We start from the raw sequence: 15,092 nt of genomic DNA, 5'->3' as shown, positions 1-15,092 counted from the left end.
GGGGGCACTGGGTATCCGCTCGCAACGGGAAGACACATGTCTTATCCCAGTTCACCCTAAGTCCCGACAATTCGCCAAAGGAGGAGAGCAGCCCCACAGCACCGCCTAAGGCCTCATTGGTATCCTCCAAATACAGCAGCAGGTCATCGGCATACAATGAGATGTAGTGAGTATCCTCCCCGCAGCGGACTCCCATAAAGGATTCATGGAGGGACTTAAAAGAATAATTCACCCTAGACTTCCACCTGCCCCAGCATGGAATTTAAACCTTGTCCTGACAAGATTAATGGGTCCTCATTCTGAACCATTACATTCTTGTCAGTACATATATCTTTCATGGAAACTTGCTTTTTTAATTGCTATTACTTCTCTTGGAAGAGTTGGTGAAATGCAGGCACACACCTTGGAGCCTTTCTTTCAACTAGAGTAGTGCTTAGAACTAACCCTACATTTCTACCAAAAGTAGTTTCCAGTTTTCATATTAATCCATTGATTTACCTATATTTATTCCACAACCTGACACAGATGCAGAAAGGGCATTACACAGTTTAGATGTAAAAAGGGCCTTTATGTATTATTTAGACAGGACTAAATCATTTAGGAAAACTAAACAAATGTTTTGTTGGCTTTGAACCTCCTCGTTTAGGCAAAGCAAGTTCGAAATCAGGCATTTCAAGACTAATAGTTAAATGCATACAGACATGCTATGAAAAGGCTAAACTACTTTTACCTGTTACACCAAAAGTACTCTCCACTAGGAAAGTTGGTGTTTCTATGGCTTTTTTAGGAAACATTCCTATTGCTTATATTTGGAAAGCAGCAACATGGTCTACTCCGCACACGTTCATAAAACGTGCGGATGTATTTGCACGCCAACAAGCCAATGTTGGTCAGGAGGTACTTAAAACTTTTTCCTACAACCGCAACGCCCACAAGTTAACCACTACCTAGGGAGAGGGACTGCTTTGCGGTCTATGCAAAGCATGTGTGTCTACAGCACACATGCCTCAAACAGATTGTTACGTATCCTGTTACTTTTTCCTGTATGCATCTGTTCTTGGTATGTACTGCTGTAGATTCACATGCCCCATCCCTCTTCCACAAATTCTTGTGTAGGTTGCAGTTGATATATTTTCTCATACTAACGCATGGCCATCTCAAGTCTTGCATACACCGCATTCTTTACATTCTCACCTACCAATGGCAAAAAAATCTGAAGATAACATTGATGACCATGCGCAGTATTCCGAAGAGGAGTCTCACAGCCTTGGGACTCAAAGAACTTCTTGGAACAAAATCTTGTAATCATCCGAGCCCCACACTAGATGGCAGACTTATGCAAAGCATGTGAATCTACAGCAGTACATGCCAAGAACAGATACTTGCAGGGTAAGTAACTTAATCCTTACAAACTCCTCTCCCTTTAGTCGGATGAAAAAAATAGTGAATTATGTAACCTTGCTGGGGTACAGCTAGTGTCAAAGGAAAGGCTGTATTATGTAATTTGTCAAATGTAAATTACTGTAAATTAACTGTCCCATTTAGCAGTTAGGAAAGCCAAAATGAAGCACATTTTGTTTTAATTCTGAAGTGTGATGGAACACATTTTAATAGAATCAAACCAAATCAAGACACTTGATGGTGCACAAAAAAGGAATATGCCCTGAAACCATATTTCCATACTTTTGTGGGAAGTATAGTTGTCAGTAAAACTGTATGCCAGCACACTTTGTCACCATTTCAATGGAAAATAGGTGGTCTGTAAATGAGTGTGCTACAACATGATACTTGAGTTACATTAAAACAACTTCTGCCTAATGTCCATTAAAGCTAGATGGGTCATGAAAGTTTGTCGTTCTAAAAACTAGGTTGTTGCTTTAAAGTTTGGGAACCACTGTTCTAGAGGCCATTTACTTTCTTTGCAGAGTGCTATGGGTAAGTGTCGCTTTGAGGTGCCTTCGAAATTGTGTACCTTGTCAAACATTTTTCTGGGTCTCCGTATTTCTTCCTTACACGTTTGAACTTGCAGTGAGCCAGTCATTCACTTTCCCTCCTTTAATACCGATAAGGAGTTGCTTGACAAGTGATTCCCGCAGGAGTTTTCCAAAGAATATTAGAAATGACTTTTTACACAAGTTGCTTTCAGGTTTCCAGAGGAATATATTTTCCTTTGAGGGTAAGGTTGTGCATAACATTGATGTATGCAGCTCCTTCAGGTGATTTTGGATCTTACAAAGGCACTTTGTGCTTTGGAAAAGTTCTGTTTAAAAAAAAATTATATATATATATTAAATAAAGCTGTGGGCGTACATGTACGTGCGCTAGTGAGTGCATTTCTTCCGAGAGTCTAGAAGAGGATACTGTTGAATGTAAAATGCAAGGCTTGGCTACCAGTAATACATGCTTCCTCCATTTTCTGTAAAGGTGCAGAACTGGTCCTGTCAACAGGCCTACAGCACGGAAGGGGGTGGGGAGGGTGAGCTAAGGACTACTAATACTAGCTTCCTGAATGTAACCAAATTGGAACAAATAAATATTGGTAGAAGTCTTTCTAATTGTTTTTTCTCAACCTATCATGCGTGGTAATTTAAGTTTTTTTTTTTTTTTTTTTTTTTTTTTTTTTTTTTTTTACTTTAGAATTTCTACTTCAAGTACCTGATTTTGGATGAAGGGCACCGGATAAAAAATATGAACTGCCGCCTGATCAGGGAGTTGAAACAGTTAAGCTCGGACAATAAACTTCTGCTAACTGGCACTCCCCTACAGAACAATCTAGCAGAGCTGTGGTCACTGCTAAATTTCCTGTTGCCTGATGTGTTTGATGACCTAAAGAGGTAGGCTTGATTTCTGTTAAGTATTGCAGAAGGCTGCATTTTGAGAATCCGTACAGTATAACTTTTCTTCATTCTTTTAGAAATGTCATTTCACATAAGCTGCCCTATCCATCTTTCACAAGATCACATATCAATGTTCACCCCATTTCAGCACTATACTATTTTTTCTTGGAATACTAGGTTTTAGAATTTGATTCCCATGAATTGTTACCGAGGTGCCAAGGGATGTCAAGAAATTGCAGCATGATAGCTAAATGCATAAAAATTGGCCTCCAACTGGGATATCCAGTTTCTAATACATTCCCACACCAGGAGATAATCTATGGTCGAGTTGGATGACCGGGTGGAAAATGTGTGTTCAAGAATGTGAGTGTCATTCTTGTGCTCGTTCATCATTCCATTTGCAGCTTAGTACTATGCTGCCTGTTACGGAGCTAGTCAATGGTTCCAGGAAGGTCTGTATGACCTATACAGTTGCGCCCTCTCCGGGTGCTTAAAGTTTGAAGAGAGAGAATGACCCCTTTGCCTCCTACCACTGCTCACCTGGTGCAGATATGTTTATATTTGTGAAGCACAAAGTCCCCTCTGATCCAAAACATTCTGGGTGCTGCATTCACTTAGTGGCAGGGAACCTTTTCTTAGGAATGAAAGGAGTGCAGTTTTGTATTTCTCCTTTTATGTAATCTCGTCATTTGAACACTTATGTAACGTGCTCGGTGTATCTGAAAGAAACAGGTTAGTATTAGATTCCTTACCTTAGAATATCCCCAGGCGTCAGTCTGGATCCGGAAACTTTTGCGTAGCAGTACCCCTGCGCGTCGGTAGGCGTCGTCTGCAGGCGTCCCCTGCGGCTCCGCGTCGTCGGCGTCGTGCGCCGTGATGACGTCGCTGGAGTATATAGACGCCGCCTCCGCGCGCTGACGTCAGTTCTTCTTTTTTCCGCGCCAGTTAGCGCAGATCCGAAGAGCAGTACTCCGGTCTTTTGACCAAGTTTTTTGTTAACTGATTGATCTTACGGTGCCGGTAGGATGCCCGGTTTCAAGAGTTGCGACGAGTGCGACCGCCTGATGTCGGTCACCGACCACCATCGACTCTGCCTCCGGTGTCTGGGCGCGGACCACGACGTGGAGTCCTGCGTCGACTGTCGGGCCTTGACTGGAAAAGCTAGGCGGGAGCGGTCCCGCAAGCTTCTCGAGCTCCGGTTGTCGGCCCCGCGTCGAGAGCGGTCCCGGTCCGGTCGGAGGTCGAGGGAGCGGTCGAGGGAACGGTCGCGGAGCCGCCATGGGCGCTCCGGGAGTCGCCACCATTCCTCCGGCTCGTCAGGTAAGCACAAGAAGTCGGGGCGTCGCCATCGCACCCCCGACTCCCCCCGACGCCCGCGTGCTGCGGCCGGGGGCTCGGGTGACCCCACCCCCGCGGTCCCGCATGGGTCGCCGACGCCGTCTACCCCACACCTGTCGGTCCCTGGGGAAGGCGCGTCGCGTGAGGAGATCGAGGCCTTCCTCATTGCTATGAGGGCGAGGTCTTCTCCGGCGGGGCCTTCGGCGCCTGCGGGCCCGTCGGTCCCGTCTGGGGGCCCGAGCGGTTCGGGTGCTCCTGCCCCGGCGCCACCGGTGGCTCCGGCCCCGGCGCCGCTGGTTCCCTCTGGTTCGTCGCCGGCTGGTCTCCCGGCCTCTCCGGCGTCGGTTCCTGTGGGCCAACCCGTGGTACCGCCCCCGCGTGGTGCAGCGACTCCGCCGTCGGCTCCGGCCGGCGTCGGGTCCCCGGCACCGACGCCGCGCGGCGCCACCCCCCTTTCCTCCCAGACTCCGGACTCGGAGCCGGACCGGCGTCGGCCGACGCCGGACCCGACGCCGATGGGGCCCGTTGACCCCGATGTCTATATCGTCGACCCAGAATATGGGTATGACGAGGAGGAGTATGGAGAGGGTTGGGAGGGGTCTGAGGACCCTCTATCCCGTGCCTGCCAGTACGATGTGGACTGGGTAGGTGATCTGGGTGATGCCAGTGGCCTGGACGAGTCGCCCAACCCTGGGTTTGTCTCTCCGTCCCCTGTGGCGTCCGAGGCGGGTGCTGCCTATTCGGTGGTCCTGATGAGGGCTGCCAAGGCCTTACACCTTGAGCTCCCCGTCGCGAAGGTCAAACCGAATATTCTGACGGAAGTTTTTAAACCGCAGTCATGCCCCCAGGAGCCTCTGCTGCCGTTTAATGAGGCCCTGACGGATGTCCTTCTGGGCACCTGGTCCAGGCCCGCTTCTGGTGCGCCGGTTGACCGGAACGTTGCCAGGCGTCACCGTCCCTGCTCGGACGACCCTGCCTTCCTGTCCACCCATCCCTCCCCGGAGAGTCTGGTGATCCAGGCCTCCACTTCACTGTCCGCATTTCCGTCGGCTCCGCCCGACCGGGAATCAAAGAGGTACGACCAAATTGGTAAAAAAGTGTTTTCCTCTTTGAGCGCTGGACTGCGGTCTTGTAACACCGCGTGCCTCTTGGGCCGCTACACCCACTCCCTGTGGGATACGGTCGAGGAGTGTTTGCCGCAATGCCCCCAGGAAGTGCGGGACAAGCTCACCCGGTCCTTGGTTGAAGGCTGGGATGCGGCGCGGTACTCGATCCGTTGTGGTCTGGACACCACGGACTCACTGGGACGGGCCATGTCCACTACGGTGGCGATTCGTCGCCATGCCTGGCTGAGATCTGCCAACTTCTCACCAGACGTCCAAAATACACTTATGGACATGCCATTTGATGGCAGTCGCCTATTTGGTGACAAAGCGGACCACGCGCTGGAGCGCTTCAAGGACTCCAGGGTCACGGTCAAGTCCTTGGGTCTCTCGACCCAGCGCCAGCAGACGGGTTCGTTTCGGCCCTTTCGTGGCCAAGGGAGGGGAGGTCCCACACGTGCTGCCAGCCACGCGGCGCAGAGCGCTCCCCAGCGCGGTGGCGCCCGTGGTTTCCGCCGTGGTGGCGGTAGAGGCCAGCGTCGTGGTCAGTCCACGCCTCCCTCCGCTGCGGCATCCAAGCCTTCCTAGTCCGAGCTTTCGGGCTCACGTGACGCCAGTGGGTGGCAGGGTTCGCCATCACCACTCCCGCTGGCGCGCGATAACATCGGACAGGTGGGTGCTGCAGCTTGTCCGAAGGGGCTATGCCCTCCCCTTCGAGTCCACTCCTCCAGCCATGCCACCGCAGAACCACCGTGTGTCGGGGGACCACTTGACACTTCTGCAGGAGGAAGTTACGGCCCTCTTGGCCAAGGGGGCCATCGAGCGCGTTCCTGGGCCAGAAGTAGGGTGTGGTTGCTACTCCCACTACTTTCTGGTACCCAAGAAGGACAAGGGAGGCCTGCGTCCTATCTTGGATCTACGGAACGTCAACGGCTTCCTCCGGAAGGAGAAGTTCAAGATGTTGACTTTGGCTCAGGTCTTGGCTGCTCTAGACCCACAAGACTGGATGGTAGCGTTGGACTTGCAGGATGCGTACTTTCACATCCCCGTCCTGCCGGCCCACCGGCGTTACCTGCGGTTCACGGTAGGCCACGAGCACTTTCAGTTTATCGTGCTCCCATTCGGCCTTACCAGCGCCCCACGGGTGTTCACGAAAGTGATGGCGGTGGTCGCAGCTCATCTGCGCCGGTTAGGGGTTTCAGTCTTCCCCTACCTCGACGACTGGCTGTTGAAGGCGGGCTCGCCCCAGACAGTCGTCCACCACCTTCAGATGACGGCAGACCTCCTGCACGAGCTGGGGTTTTCCATCAATGTGCCGAAATCACACCTGTGTCCCTCTCAAAAGCTCCTTTTCATCGGAGCGGTTCTCGACTCGGCGCAGTTTCGGGTTTATCCTCCGGAACGGCGGGTCCGGGATATTCAGGCTCTGATTCCCATCTTTCAGCCGTTATCCCGGGTTTCGGTCAGGTTGACGCTGCGGCTTCTGGGGCTGATGGCCTCCTGCATCCTTCTGGTGCATCACGCCAGATGGCGGATGCGGGCTCTGCAGTGGGACCTGAAGTTTCAGTGGGCCCAGCATCAGGGCAACCTATCCGACCATGTCCTGATCTCGGAGGGCACTGCGAGACAGTTGCAGTGGTGGCTTACGGACCGCGATTGGGTCAGGGGCAGATCCCTCTCCCTTCCCCAACCGGAGCACGTGGTTGTGACGGACGCGTCCCTCCAAGGCTGGGGTGGCCACTTGGGAGAGGCGGAGATCAGAGGCCTCTGGTCTCCGGCGGAGTCCCGGCTCCATATCAACATGTTGGAGCTGCGGGCGATTCGCCTAGCACTGAAGGCATTCCTCCCCTTTGTCAACGGGAGTGTAGTGCAGGTGTTCACGGACAACACCACCGCCATGTGGTACTGCAACAAACAGGGCGGTGTGGGGTCGTGGACCCTTTGCCAAGAGGCTCTGCGCCTCTGGCAATGGCTGGAACGTCAGGGCGTGACTCTGACGGTTCAACACCTGGCAGGTTCTCTGAACGCCAGGGCGGACGAACTCAGCCGTCGGTGCTCGGTGGATCACGAATGGCGTCTGAACTCGGATGTGGCGAGAGGCCTCTTTCAGCAATGGGGAGAGCCTTGGTTAGATCTATTCGCCACAGAAGAGAACGCGCAATGTCATCAGTTCTGCGCGTTGGAGTTTCCAAGACGGCACTCGCTCGGCGACGCCTTTCGGCGCGAGTGGAGTTGCGGTCTGTTGTACGCCTTTCCGCCTATACCACTTCTGCCCAGAGTGCTGAAGAAGATCAGGCGCGACCGGGCCCAAGTTATCCTTGTGGCTCCGGACTGGGCTCGAAGGTACTGGTATCCCGAGCTACTCAGCATGACAGTCGGTCCCTCGATCCGCCTGCCCCTTCAGGAGGACCTTCTGTCGCAGCAGCAGGGGACGGTCCTCCACCCGAACCTGTCCAGTCTCCACCTCCATGCGTGGAGATTGAGCGGCGACAGTTGAGGCCATTTGACTTGCCTCCTGAAGTCTGTGATGTCATTCTGGCAGCCAGGCGTCCCTCCACAAAGTCGGTATACGCCTGCCGGTGGAACAGATTTGTGGCATGGTGCACAGCGAGGGCTGTGGATCCCCTTTCTGCCCCTCTGTCTGAGGTTCTCCTCTTCCTCCTTTCCCTTGCCCAGCAGGGCTCTGCTCTGGGCACTATCAAGGGCTATCTTTCTGCCCTTTCCGCCTTCTTGAGGCTACCTGATCAGCCATCTTTGTTCAAGTCCCCTATTGTGTTGAGATTCTTGAAGGGCATCACGCACATGTATCCTCCAACTCCGTTCGTGATGCCTCAGTGGGACTTGAACCTGGTTTTGACTTTCCTGATGTGCGCTCCCTTTGAGCCCCTTCATTCCTGTCCTCTCCGTCTTCTCACCTTAAAGACGGCCTTCCTGGTAGCCATCACCTCTGCCAGGAGAGTGAGTGAGCTCCAGGCTCTTTCTATTCAACCTCCTTTCTTGTCTGTTCATCCTGATAAGGTGGTTCTTCGGACTAGACCTTCTTTCCTGCCCAAGGTAGTCTCTGCTTTTCACATTGGGCAGTCCATCACCTTGCCCTCTTTCTTCCCGCCTCCGCATCCTTCAAAGGATGAAGAGCGGCTCCATCGTCTGGACCCAAAACGTGCGCTTTCATTCTATATGGATCGCACACGCCAGTTCCGGGTGGATGACCAACTGTTTGTTGGCTACGTGGGTGAGAAGAAGGGAAGGGCGGTACAGAAACGGACCATCTCTCGGTGGGTCGTCCTGTGCATCAAAGCATGCTACTCTTTGGCTCGGAAGGAGCCTCCTGTTGGGCTGAGGGCCCATTCCACTCGGGCCACGGCGGCTACTACTGCCCTGGGCCGGGGAGTCCCTTTGCAGGACATTTGCCAGGCGGCCACGTGGGCCTCGCTGCACACCTTTGCGAGGCACTACTGCCTGGACAGTCAAGTCCGGAGGGATGGCTTCTTTGGCCGTTCGGTCCTCCAGGACTTTCTGGTGTAGGTTGTATTGGTTCGCAGACCCACCACCGGGGTTGGTATTGCTGGGGTATCTATTCTAAGGTAAGGAATCTAATACTAACCTGTTTCTTTCAGATGAACAAGTTACTTACCTTCGGTAACGATATATCTGTAAGAAACAGTAGTTAGTATTAGATTCCTTACCGCCCCGCCCATCCTCCCCGTTCTGCGAACTGATACCTAGGGTTAAGGACATCCCTTTCAGGGCCCTAGTTTCAAATGGCACCAGTGTTGGTTCTCACATGGCTCTGCGTGTTCTGGCGCGGAAAAGCTGTGTGCAAAGAACTGACGTCAGCGCGCGGAGGCGGCGTCTATATACTCCAGCGACGTCATCACGGCGCACGACGCCGACGACGCGGAGCCGCAGGGGACGCCTGCAGACGACGCCTACCGACGCGCAGGGGTACTGCTACGCAAAAGTTTCCGGATCCAGACTGACGCCTGGGGATATTCTAAGGTAAGGAATCTAATACTAACTACTGTTTCTTACAGATATATCGTTACCGAAGGTAAGTAACTTGTTCTTCTGTGCTTTTTACTGTACCTGCCTGGCATAATCAATTGTGTGTCTCTCCTTAAATTGCAAATTTCACCCCCCAACAATGGCGTAGAATCAAGGTCGAGCATGGAAAAGCTGAAGTTTGAATGTGTGCTGCACCTTCTCCCCACGTGGTCAAAGTGTGTGCCAACAATCCGGTACAAAGTTCCCCCTCTTTCATTTCTGCTGGAAATACTTCCACTACTTTGTAGTCCCTTTCAGATTTTGGTATTTTTTTTTTTTTTTTGCAGATAACGCATAGCTATTTAACTCGGGTATTTTTAGGTCTCGCCTGCGAAGCAGCACATGCGCTGCTTAGACTTGGCGAGATTTATTTTTGCTTTTCTGTCCGGCTTCTCTGGAAGCAGGGTTGGTGTCCGCCTTGTCGGCATTAGGCCCTGCCCACCCTGACTGCATATTTTGCAAGCCTTGCTCAGGCTTTTTATGAAGCATTCACGGCGTTTGTTGGTGTCTGCCCTTTTCATTAGCTCCTGCTCACCTTGCTTGTGCGCGGCACCGCAGGCACGGGCCGCCGTCAAGCATGATCCCGAGTGGAGCAACGTCAACCTCTCCTCGTTCTCTCTGGCCCTTTAAAGGCTGTGTCATGCTGGCGGAGGCGGCGCTCAGGGGTGAGCTCAGCTGCTGCTTGAGTTTATCACTCCCTCCATTCTTCACGTCCGTCTCTCTTCCCATACCACATGTGAGTTGTTGGAAGGGCGCATGCCAGGGACGCTTTCACAGCTCCGGTCTGTGCAGCGTGTGAGGAAAGTATGCACTGGTACTGCCACGGCAGTACACGGTGAAAAGGTGGGAATTTTTGAGTGAAACGGTGCTTGTAAGTGTATGCTGTGCTCACCAATGATGCATGAATAGTATCAGTAACGTGCCATAAGAGGGGAGCTTGCTTTCATCCTGTTCAAGCAGAACTGGGTCTATTAGTTACTAAAACAGGAAAGTGAGGGTGCGGGTCTGTGTAGCTTTCCTCTGCCTGTACTGTACTCATTGTGGGTGTGCACGGCCTCTATTAAATTTCAAGTGTGGCAATGGGGCGCTTGGAATCAGGCGCTGGCATGCAGTATCGGGCGCTAGCTCTAAGGTTAGTATGAGCCACTCTATGTGGTGGACAGTTAAAGGCACTGGTTGGCACTGTCAGGTTCTCATGTCGATGAGCAGAGTTAGTAGTTGGCTCTGGTATCAGAGCCACATGCTGACTTTTGAGGACAATCTCGGACACTGGTTGGCAGAGTCACGATCTAGAGGGCCAATGTCAAGCACTAGATACCAAAGGTGGTGTCCAACGCCGCTACGGAGGGCAGGTGAGGTGTTTTCCTGGTCAGTTCTCGGCCACTCGCACACCATGAATCGAATTGGAATTTCACCGAACCACAAACAAGGAGGGAGTGGGACTCTGTTTGCAGTTGGCTGCAAACAATGTGTACTCTCTCCTCTAATTTGTTTTTGGCACCCCAGTCTGTTCCCAAAGTTCTGCGGTCTCCACACCGTAGCCCTGTACTCGCATTTCCTGTCTTCAAACCTAGGAATCACCCTGTGTGCCCCAGACCCTCACCTATTGTATTATGGAATCATCTCCCTCTCTCCAGTCCTGGCCTTTCTGACACGAATCGTTCGATCGCTCACCCGGGTACTTTTTTTTTTAACTTCTATTTAAAGTTTTGTCATGTATCAAAACAATACAGCTCAGACCAATAGACAGTGTATCGTATAGCAATGACAGTCTCTCTTAGTATACGTCGTATTCTTAATATAAATGATGTGCTAGTGATCCAGCGGTCTATAGGAAATATGCCATAAGCAACGCTACCCAACTTCACAATACTCACCAAAATTTATTCGTAAGCCCATAAACAAATGACATATTTTGACCAGCTGAATCATGTGACCTAATTAACCTATTCACAAATTATATACATTTATATACAACTGCAGTAAAACTAATTCATCACACCTTAACAAACCCTATGATTAATTATGCCACTGTGGCGATAAAATCTGCTATTAGTAACCTAAACTTCATGAAATAACAAGGCCAGCTTGAATTTCAAAGTATGTTTTATTAACTAATATTTAGAAAGTGCATTAGGATCTTTAAGCATTTTTATTAAAGTCTTTATAAAAAGTAATGACTGTCAAGTAAAATTTTAAAAGCATAATTCAAATAGAAAATAGCAGTTTGGCATCATTAAAATTATAAATTCCTGACTACTCTTGCTATATAAAAGAATAAAAGGATAAAATCTTTAGGGCCTACAGGGTCTCTTACGTGCTCCAAGAAAAGTCCGTCAGCACGACACTCCCATCTAAAGGTCAGCAAGAAGCAGCAGCCTCTTCCCCGGGGGAAGAGTTTTTATACCTTTCTACGCTAAACTAATCTATGAAAACTTATATTTTTCTGCTCAAGTCTGAGTCCGATTGGCTGTCAAGTGACATGCCACCATGACATTACGTCTTCTGAACCTTAGTTCCGTCTCTTTCTTAGAGTCCATTGTCCTTTACTTTTCGAATGTGAAACTTCCTCCAGTTTGCAACATTATTTTAACAGAGTTCATAGCTTCCTCAGCCTGTTATACTCCTCTGCCGGTTCCTGGCCTTGGCCTTGCTTGACTAAAGAACAGTCAGCTCATCACGTTTCATTTTTTTTTTCCATCGTGTTAATAATTCTTGGCAGGGGATGCGACCACATTTGGACTCTTGCTTTTCTCCGAGCAGATTTTTCTCTCAATCACGAATGCACTAGGCCTCAAACGCTTTCACGTTAACTAGTATATAAACAAACATAAAAGAATAATTAATGCAAGAAATGAAATTCGTTCTGTTACCCACCCATCATTGCTAATGTTTAACCCATTTAGTCTAAATTACCTAGCAGAAGCAAACAAATAAAGCAGCATTTATATCTACCATTATTCACTTAGTCCAGCAGGATTTCTCCGCATACCTGTATAGAATAGAAAAAACACCACGTAGACCAAAGCATACATAAAATAATCACATGCCATTAATTAAATAGCCGCAATTAATATTGACAAAACAAGATTAGTTAATTATTTTTAAAACATACTTGCTGTAACATAAAGCACATAATGTTATACCCATGTATTCATGTGTGCAACTTTAATCTAGGTTGAATTAATAAACACACAACACACCATTATTAATATTATTAATCTTTTATGGAAGTGTAACTTCACGAGCTTAAATGAATGCATTTCTGAAACTCGCTCCATCACGCTGGATCTGGACCTAGCCATTCTAACAGAAACTTGGCTCACTGAAGCCTCTACCCCGATTATGGACATACTAGTCCCCCCCCCCCCAACTATCACATCATTAGGTTAGACAGGTCTTCAGACAAGACGGGCGGGGGAATTGCATGCATTTTTAAAAGCAACCTCTCCGTTACTAAAGTCACCTCCCCCTCCCTCTCCTCCTGTGAACTCCTCTGCCTCGACATCACCAGCGAGGGCAAACAAGTTTGTGCTCTACATCTCATCTATCACCTGCCTGGTGACAATCTCATATTCACCCAACAACTCATGGACATGATCACTTCCAATGCCGGTCGGCAGACCACCCAAGTCTACCTGGGTGACTTCAATCTCCACTGGAACGATCAGAAAGACACAGTGGTGAATAGTCTCAAAACTTTCCTTAATGCACTTGACCTCACCCAAATATGCGATAGACCAACACACGACAAAGGCGCGATACTTGATCTCATCATTGCCAAAGAGAATTCTACACAACTGGAGACGATTCTACCCTGCGACTGGTCAGATCACCACATTATCACCTTCTTTATCAATGAAAAAGTTAAACCTAACCCGGCTCAACCAATCAAATCCAAAACATGGAAAAGGGACATGAAGAATCTCAACCCCGCTACTCTGCCTCCCCACATCGGCAATCTCCTCCTTCCCCCTTCAGGCGCCTCGGATGTTCAATCACTGACTGACCACTACCTTGAATCTATGAATACATTAGTCAATGAAGTCGCCCCACTGCAACTGAAGAGTCTCCACCAAAACTTCTAACCCCTGGTATGACGACAGACTCAATGACGACAGGCGTTCAATGCGAATGGCAGAGCGCACCTGGAGAGCGGACCCCTCAGCACTGCACCTCAAAAGGCTTAAAAACAAGAGAAATGCCTACTTCAGGAAAATAAAGCGCACAAAGTTGGACTTCTTCAGCCGCCAATTGGACCAAGCAAAAAACAGGCCAAGAAAACTCTTCGAACTAATCAAAACCCAAACAAAGGCACAACCTCTACAATCAAATAGCACAACAAGCGACACCCCACACTGTGAAGACTTCTCTGCCTTCTTTAAGCTAAAGACTGACAACATAAGAAATGACCTCATCATGGATGTAAGCCGATTCCCCAACCACACAAGAATGGCTAACACTCAACCTAAAAACATGGCTTCCTGGCTCTGCACCTTGAAGCCCTCTAACCACCTCACAGACCCTCTACCTGCTAACGCTGTAAAAGATTTCATCCCCTTGCTCCTCCCTCTCTGGACCAAAATCATCAACTGCTCCCTGCAACAAGGCCTCATTCCAGACTCCCTCAAGGTGGGGCAAGTCACGCCTATACTCAAGAAACCTACAGCTGATCCGTCTGACCTAAACAATTACCGGCCCATCACCAATATCCCCACCCTGGCCAAACTGCTGGAGAAATGTGTCCAACTCCAACTAACAAGACACATTGACCAATTTGACCTCCTCAATTCTCATCAATCAGGATTCCGAGCGAAACATAGCACGGAAACAGCTATGACACACATAATTGATGACTCCCTCCAAATTCTTGATCGCAATGAGTCCTGTCTCCTCATCCTTCTTGACCTCTCGTCAGCATTTGACACGGTCAAACATGAGAACCTGCTGGAGCTGCTAAGCACTAGAATGGGTCTATCGGGAACGGTTCTCAAATGGTTTTCGTCCTTCCTACACAACCGGTCTCAGAAGTTCAAGATCGATAATGTGCTATCTTCACCTGTGCCTGCAGATCTAGGTGTTCCACAAGGATCCTCCCTCTCCCCCACTTTGTTCAACCTCGTCATGGAACCGCTCGCCACCTTGCTCCAAGCTTCTAATGTCCAATTCCATATGTACGCCGACGACACACAACTGTACCTAAAGCTTCAATCTCCGGAAGATATCAAACATCTGAATTCCACGCTTATTAACACTCAATCTTGGCTAGCCGATAATCACCTCAAACTAAATGCTCTGAAAACTGAGTTCCTTCTCATCTCACCCCCGGCGAAAATTTCCCCCACCCAAACATGGCTCAACAACCTAACAGCACTCAATGCCCAACCCACCATCGTGGACTCCGCGAAATCCCTAGGCATCACACTGGACGCCAAGCTCAACATGCAGCAACACATCAGCAAAGCCACAAAAGCAGCTAATTTCCAAATCAACACACTGAGGAAAATCAAACCCTTCCTCCCGACTGAAGACTTCCAAACTGCTGTACAAGCGTTAGTCATCCCTCGAATCGACTACGGAATTGTGACCCTCAGCGGACTCCCGCTATCCACAACAGCACCCTTAAGAGCCTCCCTGAACGCTGCCGCAAGACTCATTACTGGCTCAAGAAAACATTCGCATATTTCCCCAGATTTAAAGTCCCTAAAATGGCTATCTTTTGAAGCCAGAATACAACTAAAAATTGCAGTTATGACACACGCGGCCGTGC

General features: G+C 49.7%; 1 protein-coding gene across 1 annotated transcript in view; it reads left to right on the top strand.

The window, feature by feature from the left end:
* The window catches only part of LOC144754871 (lymphoid-specific helicase-like), a 558,671-nt gene that overhangs the window by 123,431 nt on the left and 420,148 nt on the right, over window positions 1–15,092 (top strand). The window contains exon 11 of the mRNA XM_078643186.1: window positions 2,638–2,834. Within this exon, the coding sequence (XP_078499312.1) occupies window positions 2,638–2,834 (197 nt within the window). The remainder of the gene's footprint in view (window positions 1–2,637; window positions 2,835–15,092) is intronic.

The sequence above is a fragment of the Lissotriton helveticus genome, chromosome 5_1, assembly GCF_964261635.1.
Source record: "Lissotriton helveticus chromosome 5_1, aLisHel1.1, whole genome shotgun sequence".
In the NCBI taxonomy this organism is placed as follows: domain Eukaryota; kingdom Metazoa; phylum Chordata; class Amphibia; order Caudata; family Salamandridae; genus Lissotriton; species Lissotriton helveticus.
This window is presented reverse-complemented; position numbering and strand designations above follow the sequence as displayed.